The sequence below is a fragment of the Zootoca vivipara genome, chromosome 3 (assembly GCF_963506605.1).
Source record: "Zootoca vivipara chromosome 3, rZooViv1.1, whole genome shotgun sequence".
NCBI lineage: Eukaryota > Metazoa > Chordata > Lepidosauria > Squamata > Lacertidae > Zootoca > Zootoca vivipara.
In genome coordinates, this window is record NC_083278.1 from 63,924,596 (window position 1) to 63,952,006 (window position 27,411).

At 41.1% G+C, this 27,411-nt stretch overlaps 1 protein-coding gene across 1 annotated transcript in view; it reads left to right on the top strand.

Annotated features, from left to right (window-relative positions):
* Nucleotides 1-660: 660 nt before the first annotated feature.
* The window catches only part of MTHFD1L (methylenetetrahydrofolate dehydrogenase (NADP+ dependent) 1 like), a 112,035-nt gene continuing 85,284 nt past the window's right edge, over nucleotides 661-27,411 (top strand). Inside the window, exons 1-11 of the mRNA XM_035108760.2 lie at nucleotides 661-1,181; nucleotides 4,378-4,462; nucleotides 5,874-5,924; nucleotides 6,015-6,068; nucleotides 8,712-8,836; nucleotides 10,854-10,954; nucleotides 12,257-12,396; nucleotides 18,715-18,826; nucleotides 20,832-20,923; nucleotides 21,348-21,445; nucleotides 24,721-24,894. Coding sequence (XP_034964651.2) covers nucleotides 961-1,181; nucleotides 4,378-4,462; nucleotides 5,874-5,924; nucleotides 6,015-6,068; nucleotides 8,712-8,836; nucleotides 10,854-10,954; nucleotides 12,257-12,396; nucleotides 18,715-18,826; nucleotides 20,832-20,923; nucleotides 21,348-21,445; nucleotides 24,721-24,894 — 1,253 coding nt within the window. The 5' untranslated portion in view covers nucleotides 661-960. The remainder of the gene's footprint in view (nucleotides 1,182-4,377; nucleotides 4,463-5,873; nucleotides 5,925-6,014; nucleotides 6,069-8,711; nucleotides 8,837-10,853; nucleotides 10,955-12,256; nucleotides 12,397-18,714; nucleotides 18,827-20,831; nucleotides 20,924-21,347; nucleotides 21,446-24,720; nucleotides 24,895-27,411) is intronic.

Below are 27,411 nucleotides of genomic sequence, written 5' to 3' on the forward strand. Positions count from 1 at the left end.
AGCATGCCTGACTTGGGACCACTGGCACTGAGGCACAGACGAAGCACCAATAAAAGCGTAGAAACATGGGCAGATGCTTTTGTGAGCTCTAGCACCAGCTTTTATTAAGAAAGAACCATTTCCCCTCCTTGCCAAAGGGCTTCTTCAAAACTCTTGAGGCAGGCATCCCCAAACTCGGACCTCCAGATGTTTTGGGACTACAATTCCCATCATCTCTGGCCACTAGTCCTGTTAGCTAGGGATGATGGGAGCTGTAGTCCCAAGACATCCGGAGGGCTGAGTTTGGGGATGCCTGCTCTTGAGTATCCTACTGATCATGCAACAGCCTTTCTTCCTACTAATTGGTGCCAAGTGTCCTGGGCCCCCTGTAACCAGTGGTAGGTGACCACCATTTCAAATTTCATTTCCCACAATGCCCCAGAAAAGGCACAACGCTGTGGGAAAAGCCAGAGTCTGCTGCCGGCCGGGCGAGATGATCTTCAAGTTCAAAGGAAGATTCTCTAAGCAGCAGCAGCAGACGCTAAAGCGGTGGTTGGCAGTTTTAATTACCAAATATTTATCCTCGTCCCATTTCCTTTGAAGTAAGGCCAGCTGCTTTCCGTGGAATAGATTTCCAAGTTAGTTGGCACTGGGCTAACATTTATAAGGCCAATGTTTCCAAGTGACGACGCTCGCTCAGGGGAAGCGAGGGCCATGGCACTTGCCCAGGGTCCGCTGGAGATGGCAACCCGCTCGCTCACCACCTGAGAGGAGCTTTGAGGACGACTCGATGCCCGAAGGTGCAAGCGAGGCGCCGGGGCTCCGCTGGGCCCCGCCTTTCTAAAGCATTTCTTGGAGCCGGCCACGCTTTGCCCGTCGGGCGCCCCTCCCCGCGCCACGTCCTTCCCCAGAAGCCAACAACTCCTCCTCCCCGCCAGCTGCAGCGGCAGCAGCTTCCCTCGCGTCCTTCCTCTCGCAGCGATGAGGCTCTCTGTCCTCCGTCGCCTGGTGTGGAGACCGGCGACACAGGCTGCAGCCAAGCACGGCGGGAAGAAGGTCGGCTGCGGGGCTCTGCCTCCGCTGCGCCCTGGAAGCGGCTGCCCAGGCGCGCTCCTGCTCCCCCGGGGCATCTGCGGCACGTGGGGCCGCCTGGACAAGCAGCGAGGGTCCGGCAGCAGAGGGCAACGAAGCTCGGCGGCCAGGTAAGCGGACGGTTCCCCTTTTCCCTTTTGCGGAAAGTGGGGGCGGGAAGGCAAGAAGGAGAAAAGTGCCTGGTCCCGCTGGCAGCGCTTCTAGTTCGTAGCCGGCACTCGGCCCCTTGCCTCCACGTGGGGAGGAGGGCTCCGCCTCCGGGCTGGCTGTTGTGTCTGATGCAATAACGCAGATGCATTGCGGAGGAGAAGGGGGGCAAGGAGGGAGTGGCATCTCCGGGAGCCAATCCGCTGGGAAGAAGCGGGAAGTGCGGCTTCCTATTGGCCCCGTGAGCTCTCCCGGCTTCCAGAGCGGTACTAACTCAAATCGGAGTTCATTTAGGTTCAATGGAAGTTGCTTATTTATATCTCTCTTAAGACACCCCCCCCCATTATTTATAGATTCGCGCTCTCTCTCTTCCATCGTCTCTCGAGAAAGACGGATGCCAACAGATAGATAGCTATAAAATAAATAAATCTACATATAAATTGAAATATAATAAATCCCAAAGATGATTTACAACCCAGTGAAAAACACAATAATAAAATCAAGTGACTGAATCCTGTGAGGGCACTTGCCGTTTTCAGAATTGCCACATAGACATGGCTATCCAACCTACTTTGGCTTTCAGCCATCGCTGTATGCAGCACTCGATTTTTTTTTTATTGTAAAAAACTCCTTATCCTTTAAGTCTCCCTTAACAGGTAGCAGTTAATCTCTTGGAAGTATATCTCCATAAATTGTTCTCTGTGGCAGAAAAAAATAGCTTCTTTTGCTAAATGTATATTAGATGATGAAAAGGTTGGCAGTCCTAGAAATTCAGCCTTTTTTGAAACTTGTACAGTATAAATGTAAGCATGTTTACTTAGAAGTCAGCCAAACTCAGCTCATTGAAATTTGCTTCCAAGTAATCAAATTAAGACTGGTGGTGTTAAAGGAGTAATGCCTCTCTTGAATAGCTCTGCAGGGCAGAATCTTCTCAGTTTGCTATGCTAAGGCTGCAGTCCTGTGGTGACTTACTAGGGGGTAAGTTCCACTGAATGCAATGGGACTTTTGAGTAGACAAATACAGGTTTGCACAGGAACACGCTTCTGGTATATGTGCAGAAAGAACCTCCTCTCGAGATACTAACACCTTGGGATCAAGGTTTCCCAAGGCAGCATCAGTTGGACACCTTGGTTTCATAAAGCATGAGCTCTGGCTTTATGTTAATAGATGAAGCGTGATATGCAGAAGGGAAAAGGGCTCCTATACTTTTAACAGTTGTGTAGAATATGCAGTTTCAGCAGGTGTACAAACTCCTACAACTACACAACTACTAAAACTGTAGGAGCCTTGGCCTTTTTTCTTTTCTTTTTGCATCTGATCACCCTCCATCTATAATGTATTGTTATGCATTGGTGGGTGCCGGAGTTTGTGGGTGCAAGCCACCCATAATTCCTGGATTTGGTAAATGTTGGAGTTTAATCAATGCTTGACTGAATTTAGCAGTGTAAAAATACAGGCCAGCCTGATAATGGCTGCTAAGTATGAGTTGTTAACAGAGCACACAGACAGAGAGATAAGCCATCAGCAAAGCGAAGACTATGTGCCAGCCACAAATGGGTGGAGCCCTGCCCTAAGCTCTGGGGAGTTAGCAGAAGAGAATGCCAGAGTTTTTAGAAGAGAGATTAAGGATTTCAGTTTGGGATGATGTAAGTGGGAGGGGAAAATGTGTCTGTCTGTTAAATGTGGCAAGCAGGGTCAGAGCACAAAGTTTGAATTGGAGGCTGGAGCAATGGGGGAAATGGAGCCGACTTGAAGTTTCATGCCTTAAACCCCTCCATCCTAGGCTCAAATTGTATATGTGTGTAAATAAGTCATATATCATAAAAAACACTACAGTCTGCTGTGCCTCATTGCCAAAGGAAACACAGGCCGCGGGGGAGCCCCTGGAGCTCCTGGACTCTCACACTGCTCTGAGATTAGGGAACTATGTAACAGTATTATGTGTAAAATAAAAAAAATCCTTCAGTAGCACCTTAAAGACCAACTAAGTTTTTATTTTGGTATGAGCTTTCGTGTGCATGCACACTTCTTCAGTGTATGTGTATTAGGAGCAGGGCCATGAGTCAATGGTAGAGCATCTGCTTTGCATGCAGAAGGTCCATATTCAATCTCCAGCATCCCCAGCTATGGCTGGGAGAAAACCCTGCTTAAAATCCAAGAGAGCTGCTGCCAGTCAGTATAGACCAGGCACCCCCAAACTTCGACCCTCCAGATGTTTTGGACTACCATTCCCATCTTCCCCAACTACTGGTCCTGTTAGCTAGGGATCATGGGAGTTGTAGGCCAAAACATCTGGAGGGTCGCAGTTTGGGGATGCCTGGTATAGCTGTACTGAGCAAGTTGGACCAGTGGTTTGATTGGGTATTAGGCAGCTTTTTCTGCTCCTATGATGGTGCACTTTTGCACATGTGTGTCTCATTCATAAATAACATAGCTCAGGGGTATTTTGTACTGGGAAATCAGTCATTGAAGACCAAATATACAGATATATATCGTATACTAGTGAACCTTGGTATAGAACAAATTACAGGCCAAAACTACAGCGGAACCTCGGGTTACGTACCGTCCTCCTTACGAACGCTTCAGGTAACGAGTTCCACTAACCCGGAAGTAGATGCTCCTGGTAGCAAACTTTGCCCTGGGATATGAGCAGAAGTCACACGCCGACAGCGATCCGGCCCCTTTAGTGAAAGCGCACCTCAGGGTATGAACAGTTTTGGTTTAAGAATGGACCCCTGGAACGAATTAAGTTCATAACCGGAGATAACATTGTAGTGGTCATACTGCTTATCTTTGTAAGCTGCCCGGGGGCCTTTTTGGCTAAACAGATAAAAATGTTTTAAATAAGTGTTTACTTATAATGTGAATAACATTCAGAAAACAAAGACTTTCTGTGTAAATCTGATGTATCTTCAATGGGACTTACTGTACATGGGAGTAAGTGTGCTTAGGATTGTAGCCTTTATATCTTAACTGTTGCTGTAGGATTGGATGATATTTTTGGTATTTTGAAGTTGCTAGATATTGCATATTGGCTCACGATATGCTGAAAATGAGCAATTGTCTTTGTGGGTAATCCACAAAGGTAATATGCTAGCTGGTGAGATCGTGGAAATAAAGTTATATACTAATACAGATCATATTTTTATTTTTAAAAGTGAAATCATTGGGAGTTCAAGGAAAGCCCTGAATTTACTGCAGAGACAGCATCCTACATTTAAACCTGCACTTGCTGTTGTACAGGTAAAACCCTATAGATTATGATTTCAGAAGTGAAACAACAAACCAGTACTTTATGAAAACAGATCTAGATCTGTGAATGGCAATTTATCTTGCACACCATAACATCTTCTTAACTACAGAGCTACTTTAAACCAGACAAATGCATTATTGGGTATATTTGATAGTGTGAGGAACCTTTGGCCTCCAGATGTTGCTAAACCACAAGCCCCATAATCCCTAACATGGCCAGTAGTAGAAGCTGTTGAAACCATATTTCTGCTGGACTTAACTTTTCCATTTCACAATCTTTAATGTTACTTCCCCTAAATAGAAATCTTCTTGTATGGTCTTCCTGATACAGCTTCTGAAAATCTTGGTCACATCCACACCATACAGTAGCTCAGTTGGTTAGAGTGTGGTGCTGATATGGGGCAGCTGCATATTCCTGCATTGCAGGGAGTTAGTCTAGATGATCCTCAGAGTCCCTTCTAACTCTGCAGTTCTATTAAAGCACTCTTACACTACTTCAGTTATCATGGCTTCCCTGTATTGGATCTTGAGAACTGTAATTTGTTAAGGGTGCTGATGGTTCTGAGGACAGGGAGGCTCTCCAGCATGCTGAGCTGAAGCTTGAGCAAGGAAATTGGTACAAGTGGAATATTTTCTTCTGGGGCTACACTGGATATCAACTCACCCACTCCCGAGTAAGAGGATTGTTCTGTATCTAACCTTCGGGAGATATTACCTTTACTATTCTTAAATATTCATACTTTGCCCTTCCTCAAAGAAGCTCACAGCGGAATACGTGGCCTATCTCATTTTTATCTTTCCAACAACCTGATTCGAGATAAATTGGGCTGGGGGTGCAAGAGTAGTTCAAATTAAAACATTGATTTCTTACTCAAAGCTGGATTTGATAACTAAATAACTCTTCTGTACAAAATAACCCACCAATGTGATTTCTCGCAGTAAGGCTACTGGCATCCTGAAAACATACCAAACACTATAATGCTCTGTACTACTTCCCAGTACAGTACTGTACTCTAATTTTCTATGGAATGCTCTGGGAAGTCAAGCTAGTATGTTTCCATTTGTATCTTGTCAAGGATTGCTTCACTTCTATATAACCACAATAATGTTCAAGCATCAGGGATAGGTTTTTAAACTGGGAACAAGGCTTGCAAAGCCAAGCTACTCAGTGCCAAGAATTTGCCCAAAGGTGCTTGATTGTGCAACATACTCCTGGTAATATCAAGAAACTCACCATTTCCATTCAGTTCAGTAAATCATATTTCTTACCCAGTTGCAAATTTCTGATCAAGTATTGATTGCAATTTTTTATTTAGGTCCAAATCGTTTACAGTCTCATTTTCTTTGACACCATTTCTAACTTGTTACAGTTCCATTTTTACTTTTCTTTAATCCCTTCAAGGTTGGCGATGATGATCTGGGGCAAGAAATTATCAAAAACATTGCTGAAGAGGTGAGAGTATGGAAATACTTGTTTATTCCAAATTAAACTGAGCTATTATTGGGCTTTATAGCAAATATTTTTTCCCATTTTTCTTTGCAGATTGGCCTGAATATTGTTCATATTTGTCTCCCTCGCAACTATACTGAACATGAGGTAATAATTTATTAATTTAGGGCTTCCCCCTATGCAGTAGTGCTGAATGGCTAATTGATTGAATTCAGAAAAAAAGCTCATAGAAAAGGGTTGTTGGCTTTCCTACCCCTCCTTTCCCCCAGCAGCTTCCAAAGGCTTTACCTGAAGTTTGAGGGTCCTCCAGGATGAGCTCGGCTGGGCTGTGGTGCGGGAAAACTTGCTGAAAATTTATGTAGAGGCACCTTCCATGAGAGGATCTCTCACTATCCTCTTATTCCCTCTGCATCATAGTCCATCACATTCAGGAGGTTTAACAACAACAACAACAACAACAACAACAACAACAACAACAACAGTTTATATGTACCCCACCTATCTGACTGGGTTGCCCCAGCCACTTTGGGTGGCTTCCAACATACATAAAAAAATACCATTAAACCTTAAAAAGTTTACCTATGTAGGTCTGCCTTCAGATGTCTTTTAAAGGTTATATAGTTACTCATCTGCTTCTTGGGGGATTTGAAGGGCTGCCCGGAGAAGGAGGGGCCGCAAAATTCTTCTGCCCACCTCATTCCAGAGGTGCTTCTTGAAATACGAGGAAAACTCTTTATATGTGTGGTTCCACACACACCTCCAGCACTGTCTATGGTACATGCCTGTAAACTGCCTAATAGTATGATCCAAAGCACATATATTCGCAAATATCATTGAAGTGTCCTGCCTGAGTCTATGCATCTGAGAAATAAGTCCACAAGTTCAGTGGGGTTCAGTGTAAGTGTGCAGAGGACTACATCCTTGTGAGTAAGTACAGTTAGTTTTGCAACTGAATACCCATAACAGCAGCCCTGCATTTGGGAAGCCTAAAAACAGGACATGAGCACAATAGCACACTCTTACTCCTAAGGAATGTTTACTCAGAGGTAACCCCAGTTACCTAGGAGTAAGACCCATTGTATTAAGTAGAACGTACTGAGTAGGCATGAGTTGGAGTCCCATGGATTGCATCTTTAGTCCCATTGAAGTAGTTAAGGATAGCATGACTCTTTCTAAAAATAACACAGGAATTCAAAGTTGAGATTGATAGTCTTCAGTCCTCAGCTCACCCCTGTTAATAATATATTATGTATTGCATTTGCCTACAGATTTACATTATCTCTGAATACTTGAGCTGTGTTGAGGGCTGCCTGCTGTTTGATTGTAGGTTTCTCACCCAGCCATTATTTCAATAAGAAATCTGCTATGTTTAGTTATAGTATGTTATATTGCATTTTAAGACCATTACAAATACAGTAGAATATTAATAAGGCTGAGCTTTCAATCTGCAGTTATTTATTCCTACCTAAGTAGCTGTCATAACCTGCACTTACAATATCAACAGGTCTTCTAACAATGGAGAGGAATTAAAACTTCTACAAAGTTCTTTGAGGCTCTCTTGCCTGGTCATCCCACAGTGTCTCATGCTCTGAGAAGGGAGAGACATTGTGCTGGTGGGGGCATGAGGGAGAGAAGCAGGAGCAGCTAGTGGTGGTTGCAGGAGCTACAAAGAAGGTGGGAGGAGAGGAGGCAGAGTGGGTGGAGGGGAGGTTGCCACCCCTGCCAATCCTACCACCTTAGCTTGATGTTAGTGTTAGAAACCTATTCCCCTATCCTAGAGCTGCTTTCATGAGGCAGACTGTTCCCGCTGACCATGGGGCAAGCTTCTTCCCCATGTATTGTTCTTAAGTGTGCAGAATATTCCACAGAAGAAATAGAAGACGTTTGCCTATGTGGTAGAAATAATCTACTCTGTTAAAATTGTATGCCCACATTTTGGAAGCATTACACAATGGTGCCTCAACTTCCGAATTTAATCCGTTCCGAAGGCACCTTCGTAGGTCGAAAAATTCGTAAATCGAAAAATGCCATTGGAAACACGATTCCCCATAGGAATGCATTGGAAACAGAAAAATTCGTAAGTCAAAGCAACCCTATCTAAAAATTCTCAAGTCGAAAAAATCCCTATCTAAAACCGCCGTGGTTTTCCCCCAGATGTCGAGACATTCGTAAGTGTGCGGCCATTACCCCCCTTCATAAGTCGAAAAATTCGGTTGCCGAGTTGTTCGTAAGTCGAGGTACCACTGTACATTCAATATTCTTCCTTGCCATGATGATTTTTTTTATCTTTGCTGTCTCATTTTCACTTAATAAATGGCATGTTTCAAATAATAAATTTGCAATTGGCCTGCGACCATGTCCTTCCCTTGTGGGTTGTTGCAGGTTCCTTCTAGTTCTGAGAAATACTGTATATCTGTATCTGTGCTGTGATCCCCTACTTGACCAGCTCCCACCCATCTTCAGCCTATTGTGGTATCTTTAGACTAATATAGTACTGACTCACAACTGTACTGTGGGATGTAGCAGTTATGGTACTATACATTTCATTGCTCTGAATGATAGCCAGAGGAGTGTTCAAGTGCCCAAAGGTGGACTTTTACAGCAACACATGATCATAATAGTGAGCGTATTTTTGCTATATTCTTTCAGTTTCTGCAAGCGAAACATCATGTCTGATTCCATTTATCAATGATCCAGTTTTCATTATATATTAAAAATCTAATACTTGATAATGTCCTTCAAGCTGATCATTTTAAAATCCTGATTTCTTAACCTTCTTTTATTTTCTAGGTTATAGATGAAATTGTAAAGCTCAATGAGAATCCTAAAATTCATGGTCTTCTCCTTCACCTCAGTAAAGAGTCATACACAAGCAAAATACTGAATGCTGTGAAACCAGAGAAAGATGTGAATGGGCAAGTTAAATGCTATTCAGTCTCCAGAAAATGTGGATTCATATGGGCTTGGATCCAGATGTTGCAGCCACCAGTGAAAGGGAGGGGAGATGACTTGCTGATTCCCCATTCCCCCTGCAGTCAAAAATATTTAAATTTGCTTACTTCATTTCGTTTTTAATACATTTGTAATATCTGTATCAAAATGACAAATGACTGAATGTGTGGATTAAAGTACAGTGGTACCTCGGTTTAAGTACACAATTGGTACTGGAAGTCTGAACTTAACCTGAAGCATACTTAACCTGAAGTGAACTTTCCCATTGAAAGTAATGGAAAGTGGATTAATCCGTTCCAGACGGGTCCACTGAGTACTTAAACTGAAAGTACTCAAACTGAAGCGTACTTAAACTGAGGTATGACTGTACATATTTGCATGTCAGTGTATGTCATGGTTACGGTAATAGTTTGCTGTGAATGCGGAGATTGCTCCTGTTCTAGCAAGTGGGAGCAACAAACCATGACCCTTGGCTTAGTATTACATTCAAACTGGAGATTGCGATAGGTTTTGCACCAAACTGTGTTCTGAAGCCAAAGTTAGTTCTTGGCTTGACCATTGACCATTGTGGTTCAGTCCAAATATAGTGCTAAGCAGTGACGTTGCAGCGGGGGGCAGTTCACCCTGGGTGCCATGTTGGGGGGTGACAAGAAGGCACCCTGCAGGGACTCGCAGTGTTGCGAGCAGCCACCGCGTCACCGCAGCAGCATGTGGAGGATCCTCCGTTCACGGCTGCAGCCACAAGCTGAGGATCCCGACACCGGCGGCAAACTGCTATGTACAGCGCATGTGCGGCGTCGCACGCATGCGCTGTACATAGCGGTTTGCTGCCGGTGCCTCTCAAGCGTCGTATGGACAGCGGTGGGATCCCTCCATCGCTGCTACAGCTGTGGGCAGAGGATCCCAGCACCGTCTGTAAGGCGCTGGAGCGGCACTGCTGGCAAACAGCTATGTATGGCGCTTGTGTGGTGTCGCTACGTACACCGCATGCGCTGTACGCAGCAACGCCACACATGTGCCGTACATAGCGGTTTGCCGCCCTGGGTGTCACAACGCCTTCACTCGCCCCTGGTGCTAAGCCAAGGATTATGGTTTGCTATGCCTTCTCATTAGCCAACAGGGAGCAAAGTGGGCATAATCTCTGCATTCATGGTGAACTGTTTATCATTGGGTTACTATGACATATGAATGCAGTCAATGAGTATATTTCTCTTAATGTACGAACCAAACCTATATGTTTTCTAAGCCACACCCAACCCTCTATGAGGTGCCCCCCACCCACCTAGTTTGCAACAGCTGTAAATGCATGCCTTCAAGCATCAACACAGCTGACTGTTCTCTTAAAACAAAAGAAAGTGGGTTTTAATTTAATCCTTATCCTAGCCTAGGCATAATTCCCAGTTCCTAATTTTGAAAATAATTTGACAGCAAAATATATACGGCATCCATTAATTTGGCTTTGATAGATAAAGGATTTAATTTACGTATGTTCCAGTTTGGCCTGACAAATTGTGGTCTACTTTCTTGTTTTTACCCTTTATGGAGTCTAATTGCCTAAGCTATTATTCAAAGCTATTATTCATTTCATTACTTTAAAAAAAATCCAGGAGAACTGACCTGAGTATAAGCAGATATTTAATATGTAGCAGATGAGGAAGTGAGAATTTTCTTAACTATTGAGAGGCAAGGGGACAAAGTTTCTCTGGAAGTGATGTTCTGCTTCAAACCAAATTGGTAATGGCAATTCCAAAATATAGTGGAAGCATTTATGTACATTCAGTGGATGCAGCTACAATGCTGCAGAGAGAAAATGGGTTAATAAAGCTATAGTTTTTCATGAGCATGTACTCTAGCTTACACCACCCCATTATAGTTTGTGTGTGTTAATAAATGAGCATTTATTTCTATATTTTTACATACACGTGCTGCACATGCTGTCTCTCACATATTCTCTCCCCCCCCCTATATTATTAATTGCAGAGTAACAGATTTTAACTTGGCAAGGTTGGTGCATGGAGACATGCATGGATGTGTGATTCCCCCCACTGCTAGTGCTGTGGTCAAGCTTCTGGAAAAACTAGGTACAAGTAATTGTTTGTTATTTATTATATTCAGCAACAGTGCTTAATATGTTCACATGCTAGCTCAGCCATGCAGTGACTAATCTGGCCAGGTCAGATAATAATTTCTCCCTTGAAAAGCAGTGACTCTATCATGCAAGGCCATCATAATATGATATGTATATAGACCTACATTAACCTATTAGCAAAGCCTTCTGGTTGCTTTAACTCTGTGGAAATGCAGAAAAACCATGAAATGTGTAATTAATTGGTCAGAGAATTCAGGTTCCTAAGAATATCTACTTCAGCTGTGGCATTTTAAAGCAGGTTTTGGGGCCTCATGATTGTGAAAATATCCTCACAAGTATGTGAGCAACGCCTGGTGAAATCGCAGAAGTAGGACAAGTTGCAGCAAAAGATTCATAGCGCTCAGTTACTGAGGTGACTGAGATTTCTAGGGGTTGCAGTTACTGAAGTGACATTTGCTGGTGTGGTAACACCGCAGTGGGCATTTACTCACATTTTTAAATTTATTTATATTTTACTTTCTGAATATGGTATGTTAATAACTCATAATGCATATGCTTATGATGGAAGGCGGAAAGATTTCCTAAAGCCCACCCCCACCCCACCCCACAATTGCAAATATGAAGGAAAGTATTATGTTTTGTCACTGGGATTATGGAATGTTAAAGGAGAGAGTTGACGGAATGACCTCAGATGTCAATTTATGCTGAAGAACACTGCGAGCGGGAACCAGGAAAAGGGGGCGAGTCCCTGGCTGTGGGCTGCTTAAATGGAGCACCCTCTGGTTGACCGGATTGGCCGGCCTAAGGGTGACGCAGGGACTAACTTCGTTTCCTGGGAAGGGAATTGGCTTTGTTGGCAGGGTGTGTAAGGAAAGGAATGTCAGGTGCCTTTGAGTCTGTGTGGATCTGGATCAAATTAAAACTGGATAGATTAGCAACATATGCAAGCTTATTTAATTTAGCAAGATGTCATCAATGTTTCTGCTACTCAAGCCAAGACTGTCATTCCTTTTATGAATACATGAAACTTTCTTCTGTCCATTAATCTGTCAGAGTTGATAAAATATCTCTCTGTCCTGCTTACATGATGGCCTTGGTCATCAGAAAAGTTTCTGGAGCATAATGCTGTCCTATTCAAGGTTTTAAAATTGTAACGTTTTCCATATGAGAGATTGTTGCAGGGCAGGCAGAAGGGGGCAAGCTTCTGTATTCATGTCTGTAGTTCACTTGTTTCCCCAGTACAGTTTGCTAGCAGTGTAGCTAATTGGAGCAATTGTTATCTTCTCCTATCCAGCATGTACTACCCTAGATGGAAAAAAGGTGTTACTTTTGGGAGTTCAAGGACCTCTAGAAGTCTCTTTGCAGTGCCTTCTTCAAAGAAAAGGGGTCATGACTATGAGTTGCATGTGGAAAATGAAGCAGCTTCAGACCATGGTAAATATACCAAATGCTTCATACTTTTTCTCACGTTTACTACTTAGCAAGATCCCAGGTTCATTCATTTTTATATACAGTCATACCTCGTGTTGCGTTAGGTTCATGCTGCGTCTTTTCAGCTTGCGAATGTGGCAAACCCAGAAGTGTCCTGCCGCATCGCGCATGCGCAGAAGTGTTCTATTGCGCTCTGCGCTTGCGCAGAAGCGCCGCTCTAGTTGTGGCCTTTTCAGGTGTGAACGGCACCCCAGAACGGATCATGTCCGCAACTAGAGTGTGTGTGTGTGTGTGTGTGTGTGTGTGTGTGTGTTCCAAGAACTTTTGCTCACTAAATAAACTACACTCGTTTATTTTATTTTTCTTTGCATTCCTTAGCACAATGACCTGTTTAGTTTCTGTCCTATCCTTTACACATAGTGATATTTAGAACAAGCTTCATGTTCTCTAGCATTCCCTCATACTCCCCTGCCTTTCCTTATAAATACGTATAACTTCTGATCCAGGCAGCAGAATAGATTTCTAAGTATGGCCTCTCTCCTCAACATATTCAAATTGATATAAAAGAGGGGTTTTAATATCCAGAGCTACCGGAGACCCTGTGTTCAGATAACCATGGGAAAGACAAGTTTGTTGTGTTGCATTCTATTCAGAGTCCCAGGTGGTGGAAGCATGTGAGCCTAAGATCTGCTCTTGATTTCAGTCTGTGTAAAGTCAGGGAAGGAGGGAGGGAGAAATATTGTAACAAGGTTTGGGACAGAAGCACATATTCCCTTTATTCAGAGCCATAGCTGCAGGGGAACTAGCTGGGATTTTTGCCCCAGGTGAAGCCTCCAGAGTGGCGCCATTGAGGCTTCCAGCCTGTGTACGTGTGTGTGTGTGTGTACGCAAGTGTGTGGGTGTGTGTGGGTGCCAAACTGCGTTGTTGACCTGGTTGAAATAAAGCCTAATTTTGCCCCTGCTTTATCCTACTGGCAGAATTCTGTTGACCGTGGAACTAATCATAAATGCATAAAAGCCGTTTCTGAAATTTCCCACCATTGCCATGCTCTTTAGAGTGTTCTATATTTAATTTGACTGATTGCTAATGTTTGTTGCTTCATGTTATTTTGCTGGTATTTCAGTGTGTTCATGTTGAATTAATTATAACTTGACAGCTTGCTCGTCATCTTTATATTCTATGCTCAAGTTTCCCAATGGTTCATAGACATTCCCAGAAGGTGGCAGCCAAGTCAAGCCAAGTAAAAAAGTTTTACATGGGATTTCATCTTTTGGACTTTGGAGTTCATCTTTTGGATTCAAAACTCAAAACGCAAAGTATGTTTTCCCTAAGCAAAGCAGCTGTGATGCTAACACATTTCTCCTTTGGCAAGGCACTGTTTTTACAGCTGTTGATGTTACAGCAACATTTTACATGCTTTAAATGATGGACAGAATTTTGAAAGAGCATAAACTTCGTCCACAATGGTAAAACAGCCCCTCTATTTTAGAGATTTTCCCTTACACCATGCAGTTTTATTGATATTTCATTTTTGAATTTTGTGCCCATTTTTTGTGCGACTGCATTAAAAACAACAATAGGTTGTGCGACTCATATAGAGGAATCCGCATTAATTCAAACAGTCCATCCAGGGAATAAATTGCAATCACTCCCATTCTCCTTTATCTTATTATTTTTAACAAGAAAACAACTATTTCTGTCCAAATGCTTTCTCATAATCATAGTAAATTTTCTGAAAAATCCTACAACTTAATTTTGATGGGAAGACAAAATTCAAGAATCAGGTAGCAGGAAGTCTGTGACTTGCCAATTAATTTTGCAATTTCATCTAGTTTGCTGTTGCCTGAAAAGCTACTTGGGAAGCACACTGCTTCTGTTGTATGTGTTTATATAATATAATCTCTCTCTCTCTCTTTCTCTCTCTCTCTCACTCACTCACACACACACACACATTCCCCTATGGAATACTTTTGAATCTTCTCAGTGCCCTTAGATACTTAAAAACTGGTCAAAATTGATTTCATAAGCCGGAGTTGCATTGTCAAGCAATTAATATCTCCCTAGTTCTTAAAGATAGATTACTTGCTTTCAGGAACAGAGACATTCTTTTTAAGTACAGTGGTACGTCTGGTTGTGGACAGGATCCATTCAGGAGGTCCGGTCAAATCCTGAGGTTTCCGCAACCTGAGGACCGCATCTGCGCATGCATGCACGGTGAAACCCAGTAAAATACTTCCGGCTTTGGCGTGTGCGCATCCCGAAGTTTACGTAACCAGAGGGTTACATAAACGGAGGTACAACTGTATAGTGAAACCTACAGGAGACCCAAAACATTTGGATCGCGTGAAATCCAAGTACAGTGGTACCTTGGTATTCAAACACTTGGCTTCTGGACAAATCGGCTCCCAAACACCGCAAACCCGGAAGTAAGCGTTCCGGTTTTTGAACGTTTTTCAGAAGCTGAACGTCTGATGTGGCTTCCACTTGAGTCCAGGAAGCTCCTGCAGCCAACCAGAAGCCGCACCTTGGTTTTCGAAGGGTTTTGGGAGTCGAATGGACTCCCAGAATGGATTAAGTTCGAGAAGTGCTATAAATCTATAAAACAGGTGTTTTTTTTAAAAAAAAAAAATTAGCTACATTGGTCACACATTGTGAATTGTTCTCCCACATTGTTCTATAACCTGTGTGAGTTTAGTGCTCTTTAGAATAACAAAGCATGAGGGTTTAATAGAAGAGTGCCAAGAGTATTTGCGAGCTTCACAAGCTCCAGTACACACGCATTGTTCTCAATCCTTTAATAACCATTCAAGAGTACACTGTCAGATTACAAGCACCATTCCTCTCAACTGTTGGGTTTTGAAACCAGTTTGCTTCTCACTTGCGTAACAGCAAATATAGTGAGCATTAACCATGACTAGTGCCAAATTTGAGCTGGAAAGCTGAAGTGCTGGAAAAATAGACTGTGTGCTCTTGCAGGGATGAGCAAACGTTAAATCTCTGCTGGCCTCCAAAGATAGAGCATCGGCAAAAAATGCAATGTGAAAATACATATTTGAAAAAGTTTACTTGGCAATTATCCACCTTCAACAAGATTGGATTACCGTGGTATCCCCCCACCACAAGGAAAAGCAGCTTTCATTGGGGGGAGTACTTAGGTCAGGGAAACAGTGCAGGAGAAAAGCTTAAAACTCTCCCACCGCTGTGATCAAATTTGGAGACCCTTGTGATTGCCTTCAAGAAGAAGGGAAACAATGAAATGTTCTATCACATATCTCATGTGTAATTTGGCCTTTAGATTATTTTGTAGCCATCTATCATTTCATTTTATTTCCTTTGATTTTGGTGGAGTGGACACCCAAGTCATATTTCTTTAACTTACAAATCAACTTGATTTTAGTTATGACCATTTGTCTTGGCACAGCTGCCTTAAGGCTTGCATGGTCTTTAAACAGAGGAGGAGTGTTTAGGTCGTCGTCGTCCCCCCCCCCCCCCAGGAATTCTTACTTGATCAGAGATGGCTACGTAAATACAAAGAGCAACTATTTATTAAATGCCAATTCATCATAAATGTGTGTTAGATTAAGAGGGGAGACATTTAATAGCAAATGTTTTAGGTAAGATGTGCTTGCCTATTATCTCTCTTAAAATTTATGTAGAAAACTTGCAGACACTGCACTGTTCGGAAAATATTTGCTTTTCAGATACTTCAATCACATAACGCCAGGGAATATTTAAATTTGTGCTTCCTGAATCAAAAATCAATTATTCATTCAGCTGGCCTTGGGAGGGAGGGGATGATGAACTGTGTTCCTGAAGCAAACTGATTTTCAATGATCCTGTTGGTAGAAAAATAACTTTATACGTTTATGAAAAGTATGATGTGATAGCAGGTGATGGCAAAGACTGAGATCCTAAAGACTCTGCTTTGCTATCGCAAAAGCAGAACACAAAGTCACTGTTAGATACTGCCTTGTAATAACAATAATTTTCCATGGCATTGAATCATGTGCTCTTACCCTTTTACTAGCAGAGGAAATGCTATTAATGGCTATTTGACAAACATGCATAATGTATTCCTTGTGGAGAGAAAATTAAATTGAAATTATATTCCACCTATAGGTCCACAACATTCTTAGCTAACGCATGCCCTTGTTGCACCCATTGTTGTGGGCATCCATGTGTCACCAGAGACAATGGAGTGCACCTTTTGGGGTGAAGTCAAACCATTGCTGTAGAAGCACCAAAGTGACCTGCCAAGGCGCAAGCCTGGGCAGTGTGTAAAGAGGTCCTGGGCTGCCCAGACAACATGACCCCCCTCTTGGCTTCGCTGATGTGGTCCAAAAAGGAAAGCAGAGCAATATGTTTGACAGCAGCTGGGCTGCAGGAGATGCTTGAAGGAGGCATACAAGACACCATTCAATTCATCATAAATGTGTGTTAGATTAAGAAGGGACTCCACTCTGGATTTGGGTAGGGTTTGCTCTTCAGCCTTTTCTTCTCCCAAAGATATCCTGCAAGGTGACAGAGGTTTAGGATCAGAGTTTTCCTTCTCCTAGAGGGGCTACATTTCCAAGTTGATGTGCCCCTTCTGCCCCTCACTTCCCTCTACAGCACATGCAGAAATCACCTTCTTGACCATTGGACTCACTATTGGTCATGTCTGCTCAATCCTCCAGAGCCTGTCTTTGCAGGCAGGGGAAATCCCTAACTCACCAAGAGTTTGAGGCCCATCAGCTAGCCTTGCCAGGTTTAGCTGGCCAGTTGAAGCCTTTCCCAGGGTGTGGCTGCTGTCACATGCTGACAGCTTCTAGGAGCCACAGGTGAGTGCAGGGTGGGAGCCAAAAGTGAGCAAACTACCCCAGAAGAAGCACGTGTCCCCCACCAGAGGTACTACCCCTCCCCTAACACCCCATACAACCCATTAATATATTAACTATACATTTTTAATTTGATAGTGGGATGTGCTGATGTAATTTTATAGATATTGATTCCAACTGTAGGGAAAAGTAATATTTATGCCACTCTCTTCATAAGCAGGGTTTCCAATTTTGTGACATTTGCATCATTATCATTATATTTTGGCTTAAAGTGCTTGTATTAATGTTATTTTAGTGTTTAGTTTTTTTATCTGGGGAATGGGTGGTTCTTCTAAACTTACATCAATAAAAAATCTCATTGAAATTAGCTTGTGTGCTGCTACGAGCTAAAGTTTCAAAGTATTGGTGTTAATCTCCCCCAGATTGGAGGAAGAAAATGCCAGCTAGAATGGGTTACGCTTTTGAGAGTGAGTCTTTGGAGATCTTCGCCTAAGTGATTGTTTTGTATGACATTTCTTCATTCTTTTCCGTGTGATTTCAATAATAGTTTCTCAAACCTCATTTTTCAACATTACTAGTTAGCCTTGGGAAGTATGTGAGCACTTCCCTGCATCTTCGATAGTATTTGGCTGCAATTATATGTAGCATCTGTTTTGTATTGAGTTCACTGTCTGTTTGGAAACCATATGGTGCATTTGCAAGGAGATGAACTTGATTATTGAATTGGTCTTTCCACCTCCAATTTAGTTTTACATTTCAGTGTACTGAATATACCTTTCTAATTCTTTTAATTTTGAACACATTCACTCCATTTAAATCATATGGGGGAAACAATGTCCCCAAAACAATGACACAATCTGAGTCCCATTGAGACCATTTCACATCCACTCAAGCATCTGCCAAACCATTCTTTGCCTACAAGTGGCACTTTGCTTGCATTAATTTTGATGAAGGACATACCTTGCCTCAGAACATCTGCAGTGTGGGGAACTGTTGGAGCCATTCAAAATCTTGCCAGGTAGAAGAGGTGAATAATTTATTCTTGGACTGAACATTTGTTTCCTGTGGAGTGGATTTTAGGAGACTGTAGGGCCTGCCAACCTACGGTAGCAGTTCAAAAGCACGTCAAAGTGCAAGTAGATAAATAGGTACTGCTACAGCGGGAAGGAAAACAGCATTTCCGTGTGTTGTTCTGGTTCGCCAGAAGCGGTTTTGTCATGCTGGCCACATGACCTGGAAGCTGTACGCCAGCTCCCTCGGCCAATAACGTGAGATGAGTGCCGCAACCCCAGAGTCGGTCACGACTGGACCTATGGTCAGGGATACCTTTACCTTTACCTAGGGCCAGGAAGAGGAGGATTCACCAGAAATTCCCTCCCTGATCACACTGGGCATAGCATCCTTACAGTATGTTAGGTGTCAATCTGACAACACAATCTAGTATATTTTATTGTTAGCTAATGTTTCATTTGTGTGACTTTTCTCTCCATGCCCATCTCCTAGCTTCATGATGCTGATATGGTGGTAGTGGGTAGTGCCAAACCGAAAGAGATTCCAGCTACTTGGATGAAACCTGAGATGACCAGTGTGGATTGTTCACGTGACATTTTATGGGGTGAGTTCCTTTCAAGCTGTGCAGTGTTGAATAGCTAATGTATTTGTGTCTCCACTCACATTTTTATCCCTTCTCCCACCTTATCCCTATCAGTTTTCGGTTGGTACAGAAAACTTAAATTGTCAGGATCAACTCACAAATGCAGTCTATACTGTGCCAGTGCAGATTGAGCCTACCAATAACACACATGAATGTTTACCTACATATTTCAGTGTCAGAACATACAGGGGTAAAAAAAAGAGGAGCCACAAGATTTTAATAAAAGAAATATGTTTTGTTTACTGACTGCACAATGTCTGTGTGCCCTGGGGCATATGTTTTTGTAATAGGCTGTCTCCTGGAATAGCCTGGAAAGAACAGCAGAAGCACTCTGCTTATTTATTGTTTTTAAATATATATTTATTGTTTTGTGGGAGAAAGTATATGTATTAAATGTGTGCATCTGTATTAAACACATACCTCTGGTAGAAAGAATGCGCATAGTTTAGTTGCAATATAGTTATTGATGCACCTATTGGTTTTACATGACAGAAACCATAGCACCAAAGAATCTGCATGTTTCATTTTCTTTCCTTTTAATTTTTATATGTATATTAAATTCTTTCTTATTTTATGTTTTAAAAAATTGCCTGGTGTTATTTCATTCTGTAAGAATGCCCTGCTCATAGTCTGTAAGACCATAACAGATAAAATGCTGCTTGGAGTAAAAAGTTACCATTAAACAATTTTGTCGTTTCTTTTTGTTGAGTCCTGCTTTTTTATTTGATGCTATTTTATATTTTGCTATATGTTAGTTCCTTGCATGAAAGGTAAGAGCTATAGAAATTATGTAGCTGTGATGTGTTAAAACCACAGTAACCTTCTTACACTGGTAACTCATTCACCACATACACCTGAAAGTGAACAGTTAATTGTTCCCTTAATTGTTTTTCTTCTTCTATGCAAAGTTGTTAACCCTCCCTGTTGTATTAACTAATTTCATAGTGACATAAAAGAACTGGACTCACACTGCTCAGAGATTTTTAAAGCATTAAGCAGTTTATAAAATAGATAGATAGATAGAATGAGTGACTAAATGGTATTGGAAATGATGGTGAAAACATGGAATTTTGAATGTTTAGGAGGAAATTAACGGACAGTTCCAGGTCAGCATTATTTGTGCTCAACAAAATGGTTGTCCTGTTGCCTGTTCTTTGCTAGTGGTACCAACTGACCATTTGTGTTGGCTGCTGCTGCAAGCCAGGCATGTTTTTCCCTCTCTCTCCATCTTGGGCTTGAAAAGAGAAGTACTCATATTTGAATTTCCTTAAGGTTAATTATAATTATTGGTTTTGGTATTCAGGTTCACTGATACTGTGCTGTAGTAACTTCTTATTCAATGTAGTCACAGTATAATGGAGAAGCTCATCTTCTCAGAGAGCAAGTTATCACAAAGTCAGTGTCTTTTTAAAAAATCATTTGAAGATTGCAGCATCAGCTGATGCCTGAAAGTGATCTTAATGAAATCAGAATAGATCATAAATGTAATACATTTGCACCAGAATGTTGTACAACATCTGGTGTTGCATAGGGGAATATTGACAATGAAAAATGTGTTGGAAAAGACTATGAGTTGTTGTTTTTTCATAATGTCTTTCTCAACTTATTGTAAGGACTTCCTAACATTTTATGAAACTTGCCCTAGCAATGTTTGGTTATGGACCTTCTTTCTTTAGTCAGTGTTAATTTTAGGGATGCACTATGTAAACTCTCTGTCAAACTTCCTAAAAAATATTATTAGAAGGGGTGAGGTGTATATTATAGCTACTGTTTGAAGGCTGCTTGAGGTATGCTGGTGATTACTCCTTTTGTGATGTGCAAAACCTGGCAGGTACCGGTAGGTACAATTAATCTTGCTTTATATTTGCCATTTTCCTACTTTCAGGATCTTTCCAACTGACAATACTGAAGGGATTGAAATCCTTACAGTTAATTTATGTGATATTTTCGAAAAAATATTTTGCAGGACAAAATGCTTCTGGCGAACAGTCAGTTAGGAGCAGTGACTCCCCTCTGAGTGAGGATATAGGTCAGCTGGCAGTGGCAATGTGCATGCAGGTTCGTAAGACTATCTACTACCTTTTTGGCCCTTGAAATACAAGAGAGAAGAAATAAGACAGTCCCACAGGCTCACCACCAGGAGTTCTTTTTTGTACTGTGAATTAATCAATGTGCACATGTGCTAGTAGTATGCATTAGCAATCTATAAGGAAAAATTTGCAAACAGAAAACAGTGGCAAAGTGTGCATGCACAATTGCCAAAATTAATTTTAGAACCCAGAAGGCGGATGGAGTGTATAGCGTGGGACACAGGGAACCTGTGGAACACAATCCCTCATTAGGCATTTCCCACAACGAAATCCCCCTCCTTCATACCCCAAAGTTTATGAAAACAGGAAATGGACTTGAAAAGTGTAAGAAACAGAATATGGTTTTCAAACGGTATATTAAACCTTCCCCCCCCTTTTCAATTTTGAAAAAGAACTTTGTAAAGATCAGTGAGCAGTGGATACAGACCCAACAGTATAAGAGCTGGAATCTTCGCTGCTTAAAGCTGCAAACCCTTTCACCCGTTCCCAGGTATGTTTGTATGTATTTAAACTATTTCTATCCCACTTTTCAGCTACATAGAATCATACAATTTGTAGAGATGGAAGGTACCCTGAAGGTCAGTTGGTGCAACTGCCTGCAAATGCAGGAATATTGTTAAGTGTGACTTACAGTATAGATTGAAAATGAATATTAAGTATATGTAATAAAATCACAATAAAATACCAAATAATTGAAAGTTAAAAATGAAAGCAATGGCAAACTATTTGTAGTGCCTGGGTAAAAAGTTAAGAAGTATAAGGCATTGCTTTCAAACAAGCGGTTCAAGTATTAAATTAAGCCTGATCTTTTCTGACCCCAAAGTGGTCAGTTTTGTAAGTTGTTTGCCAACACTATTTATTTCTTAAATAGCCAGTGGGTTTTTTTATTCATCCCTTCCTCTAAGAAGCTCAGGCTGCCGTTCATCAGTAGTGGCTATGAGGTGGAGTAGACCTGCCTTACTGATCCCAGCAACACTACAGCTTGCTGGGGCAGGGCAGGATGGAAGCAAAGTCAGGGCTGTGCATACACACCTGTGTGGTGATGGATGAGAGTATTCAAAATTTGTCCTACACCTGTAGAGGAGTTGTGCATAAATTGCCTTTATTTCTTTCTTTTGACAAAATAACATTTTTAAAATTTCTCCCCAAATTTTTTTTAATGTGCCTTAATACTGTGTGTGTGTGTGTGTGTGTATGTATTCAGGCTGTCTGTTTTGTTTTGTTTAATGTTCTTGCAACCAATTTGAGTTCTAGAGTTTGAGGCTTCTAACAGAACAGAACATTTCCAGATGGCTATAGGAAAAAGATTCAATATCTTTAAATTTTCACAGATCCAATAAATGCATTCTCCAGCATGCCAGAATGGACAGGGAGGAGACATTAAAAACGAAACAAAAAACCAAACCCTTAAATTAGGTCAACATGTATATTGTGTTATGGGTTAGGTTAAAATACATGTAAATATTTTATAATTTGTAGGATTTCTGTTTGGCTATTGGAACTACATAACTGTTTATTTTACTCATAAATGAATCATTGGTGGACAGATGGAAGATATAAAGTATCCTCATTCAATAATATGCTGTATTACAGTAAAACGGATGAGTCATTCATTGAAAAGTGACAAGAAAGCAACATGCGAATTGAAACTGTGAACATCTGTGTGGGGCTCTCTCTGAACTCCGAGTATTAATTAGAGTTATTTCTAAATATATTACTGTAAAATCTGCAGGGTTTCCTCCCCAAAATAGTCAATAATAAAATTATTAAAGTAGGCGCAAGCTCTCTGCATATTTGTTATGCTTCCGTCATGTTCTTGCATGGGGTCCCATGAGGCACATAACTCATGTGTTTGGCTTAACCAACTCTGCAGCATCAGTCCATTTTCAATTCAATGTACAGTATTGGTGCAGAGGATTGTGGGGGTGACTGAATCCTGAAAGAGCACATTGCATTTATTCTTGAATACATTGACACATTTAACATCTGGTAACACTTGCTATCTAAAACACTCTGGCAAACATTGCCGACAGCAACAGCTAGGCTTAAATACTTGACTTGCAATATATCTACGGGTACTTCCAAGAGCTTGCCAGTGCATTACGTAACTGCATCTTGCCTCGTGTAAAGAAGTGTGACGGTGACTAAAACAAAGTTACACTGTCACTGATGCTTTTGTGCTGTCACTCAATCCTTACCTGTGCCAAGCAGAAAGCATGTGGTACCCATGGGGCCTTTCTTCCCATTTTGAATGGCTAGTGTGGAGGCAGTTCCAAACCGGGGGGGCGGAGCTTAATGCTTCCTTCCCCCCACAATCCCAGTTCAGCTTGCTACGCCCCCTTCTAGCTATGTATCTTTTAAAATGAAATATGCCAGGGCTAAATGTATTCATAATATGTTGAGTTTGTCATTGAGGAGCCAGGAAGGAAGAGTGCTCAGGTCTTTTCCAACGCACCTTGGCCATCCAGCATTTACCCAGTTTGAGCCTTTATGAATCAAGTTGAAAGGATTCAGTGTTGGAAGGTTAACAATTATGAGCCCATCTATTGCTACCAGTTCATTGGAATCCTGCTGTTACCAGCACACAGCTTTTTCATGTGAAACATCATATAGCAGTAGCTCATGCTGAGGGCAGGCAGAATGAAAGTAATTGCTGCAAGGGAAGACGGCTTGAGATGACTTTGTAGCAGAGATGGAAAAGCCCTCTAGTGAAGCTTTGAAGCTTCCCCCCCCCCCAGCAGTATTTACATTTACAGTAGTCCAATGCCTTCTAAAAATGGAAGATTGCATTGTAATCTTCTAGACAAGCAAAGCTCTTCTTTGTATCCATGCCGGGTACAACTGATACGATTCCCATTATCCTGACTACAGTATACTCTCATGAAGCTTGACACAGATACAATATCCTTGCCTTTGCTTGTTTTTGCATTGTGTTGCTATCCCTACCATATTTCCCCCTTGCTTGGTTAGGTATCTGCTTTGTATCTGCCCTACCTAATGGGAGAGCAGCAGTGTGTGTGTGTGTGTGTGTGTGTGTGTGTGAGCATCTCTCCCCCAAGTTCAAATATATGAATCCATGGGTTTGACTTTATAAATATCAATCAGCCAAGAGATTTATGCCTAAGGAAATGTGAAAGCATTATAGAGGCTTTTTAAAAGAGTGGAATATTATTAAATATATATGTGTGACTCAGTCCCCTTCCTTCCTCAATTCCTTCCTTCCTTCTCTCTCTTTCTCTGAGATATTGTGATGAAGGGCAGTATATAAATTTAATCATTATCATCATAATTTCTCTCTCTCCTCTCTCTCTCTTTTACTCTCTCACACTCTTCCCGTCTCTCTTTCACACACCCCATAATTGCTACTACTGAGTTCTGGCCCTTCATTTACAATTAGTTTTAGCCACCTCTATATATTAAGACATTTCCAAAATGGTAGTATTATTGTTTTATAACTTATTTTACCTCAGTCATATGTACATTTATTTGGAGGAAGCCCCACAGGGCTTACTTTTGAGTAAACATACATGCATAAGATAGCAGTGTAAGTTTGCAATCTTATTTATTATTTATTAATTAAATGTATATACTGTCCTTCATCGTAGATCTCAGGGTGGTTCACAAAATAAAATGAATGAATGAGAGGATCATAACATGCCAATAGTAACTGTTGTTCTCAGTAATTATTTGCTGCCATCTGCATCCTTGCTTGTGACCATCTAAGCTGACAGAGATCTCCTGGCTCTAATTTGTTTTCCTTTGCAGTGATATTGAGATTTCCCGAGGACAGAATCCAAAAGCTGTTGATGTCCTTGCTAGGGAGATAGGATTGCTTACAGATGAAATTGAAATCTATGGCCAAACCAAAGCCAAAGTACGTCTGTCCCTGCTGGAAAGGTTAAAAGATCAACCAGATGGAAAATATGTGCTGGTTGCTGGGTAAGAAGTATTTTGTTTCATTTTCTTACTAAACTCTCCCAACTTGTACTTCAACTTATTTAATATGTATTTTTCCAGATTTTAAGTCCACAGCACTTAAAAATATTCTTCCTCTCTCTCTTCTTTGTAGTCCATTTATATATTTTTTTAAAAGGTATGGGGATGGGGAACTACTCAATAAAAAGTATAAATGTTTTTTTTAATAGAAGGAATTAAAATAACAATGCTTGTTTCCATCGTAAATGCCGTATGTAATTGATAAGCCCTTTGCAAATATACATCAGCACAGGGCTTATTTTATCTCAAATTATTCTGGGGAATAGCAGCAGATGCTATGCAGTTTTGCTTTCAGACTTAGTGGAGTATACTTGGTGGTGTTCTTATAAGTTTCACCTTTCTCCATGTTAAGCCATGAATCCACCTATCCCGTCTCACTGCTCTGAATTATGACTGTTCTGTTAAGTAGCTTTAAGTACATTGGGTTCTATCTATTTGAGCCTTGCTTGAAGGCTCTTTCATTCAGTGGAACTTCCATGAACTAAACATTGGAGTGGAGAAAGAGATGATTTTCCCTTTCTCCTATGCTGTGTGAAAAGTACTTTCTTTGGTCTGTCCTGAACCTTTCAACATTCAGCTCCAGGTTCCAGTATTATGAGAGAAAAACTTATACAGTCACATCTCGGTTTAAGTACGCCTTGGTTTGAGTACTTTCAGTTTAAGTACTCCGCGGACCCGCCTGGAATGGATTAATCCACTTTCCATTACTTTCAATGGGAAAGTTCGCTTCAGGTTAAGTATGCTTCAGGTTGAGTACTCTGCGGACCCGTCTCCAACGGATTAATCCATTTTCCATTACTTTCAATGGGAAACAGGTAGGTAGCCGTGTTGGTCTGGGTCGAAGTAAAATAAAAAAATTCCTTCAGTAGCACCTTAAAGACCAACTAAGTTTTTATTTTGGTATGAGCTTTCGTGTGCATGCACACTTCTTCAGAATGCACTTCTTCGTGTGCATGCACACGAAAGCTCATACCAAAATAAAAACTTAGTTGGTCTTTAAGGTGCTACTGAAGGAATTTTTTTATTTCAATGGGAAAGTTCGCTTCAGGTTAAGTATGCTTCAGTTTAAGTACTCCGTGGACCATCTGGAACGGATTAATCCACTTTCCATTACTTTCAATGGGAAATTTCGCTTCAGGTTAAGTATGCTTCAGTTTAAGTACTCCGTGGACCATCTGGAACGGATTAATCCACTTTCCATTACTTTCAATGGGAAAGTTCGCTTCAGGTTAAGTATGCTTCAGTTTAAGTACTCCGTGGACCATCTGGAACGGATTAATCCACTTTCCATTACTTTCAATGGGAAAGTTCGCTTCAGGTTAAGTATGCTTCAGTTTAAGTACTCCGTGGACCATCTGGAACGGATTAATCCACTTTCCATTACTTTCAATGGGAAAGTTCGCTTCAGGTTAAGTACGCTTCATGTTAAGTACAGACTTCCGGAACCAATTGTGTACTTAAACCGAGGTACCACTGTATTTATCTACTTTCTTCTTACCATGTACAGTCTTATATACCTCTGTCAAATTGAACAATTTGGTATCATTTGGCTATCTCACTGCTCATCCCTAATTCTAGATAATTTATAAATAAGTTTAAAAGCACAGGCCCCAATACCTATCCTTTGGATCTCCACTTTCTACAGCCCTCCATCTTTTTCCTGTTCTCTGCTTCCTGTTTTTAAAACAGTTATTCTACCGTGTTTATGCTGGCCATTAAAAATACATTTTCCCATAAATAAAAGTTGATGGTTTCTGATTTTAAATTTGTATTTGTTTCTATTATATATAGATATTACTGTAAACCGCTTTCATGTTTGTTATGCTAAATTGGTAAATAAATAGTTTTATGAATAAAATAAATCAAGGGAAGTGATTGCAGAATAGAAATAATTTATTTTGCACTGTTTATTGATGGGGTTAGGAGAGAGATTCTTCTAGGCTTCACGTCTTTAAAAGGTTAAAATATTTTAGGACACTGACTATAGGAATTGTAAAAGCAAAACTGCCAAAGGCTAAGTTTAGCTTGCTAGTCCATTTTTAGAAAGGGTCTCTTTCAAATTTAGCCCTTGGCAAATCTGTTTTAAACCAAAGGAAAAGTGAGAGGAATTCAACTTATTTCCATATTTTCCTTTGAAGTGTCCTAATAGATTCAGAATACTATATTAACTACTTTCTAGGCCTCCACTTCCTTACATATCCAGTTTACTGGCAAAATGAGAGGATGCCCTTACAATTTGAAAGTTTCATTGTTTTTTTAATTAAAATATAGTAGAACGTGTGTGTTTTTCCACAGAGAGCAGATGGCGTTTGGCAACATTATATGAGCTCACATTGTCAGATAGCAAAGAATTCAGTAGAAACATTTGTATTTCGGTAAAGGGTTATTTCTTAATAAGTATTCAGAACAGCATGAACTGTGCTCTCACTGTCTGTCTGAAATAACAGAACATTCAAATAA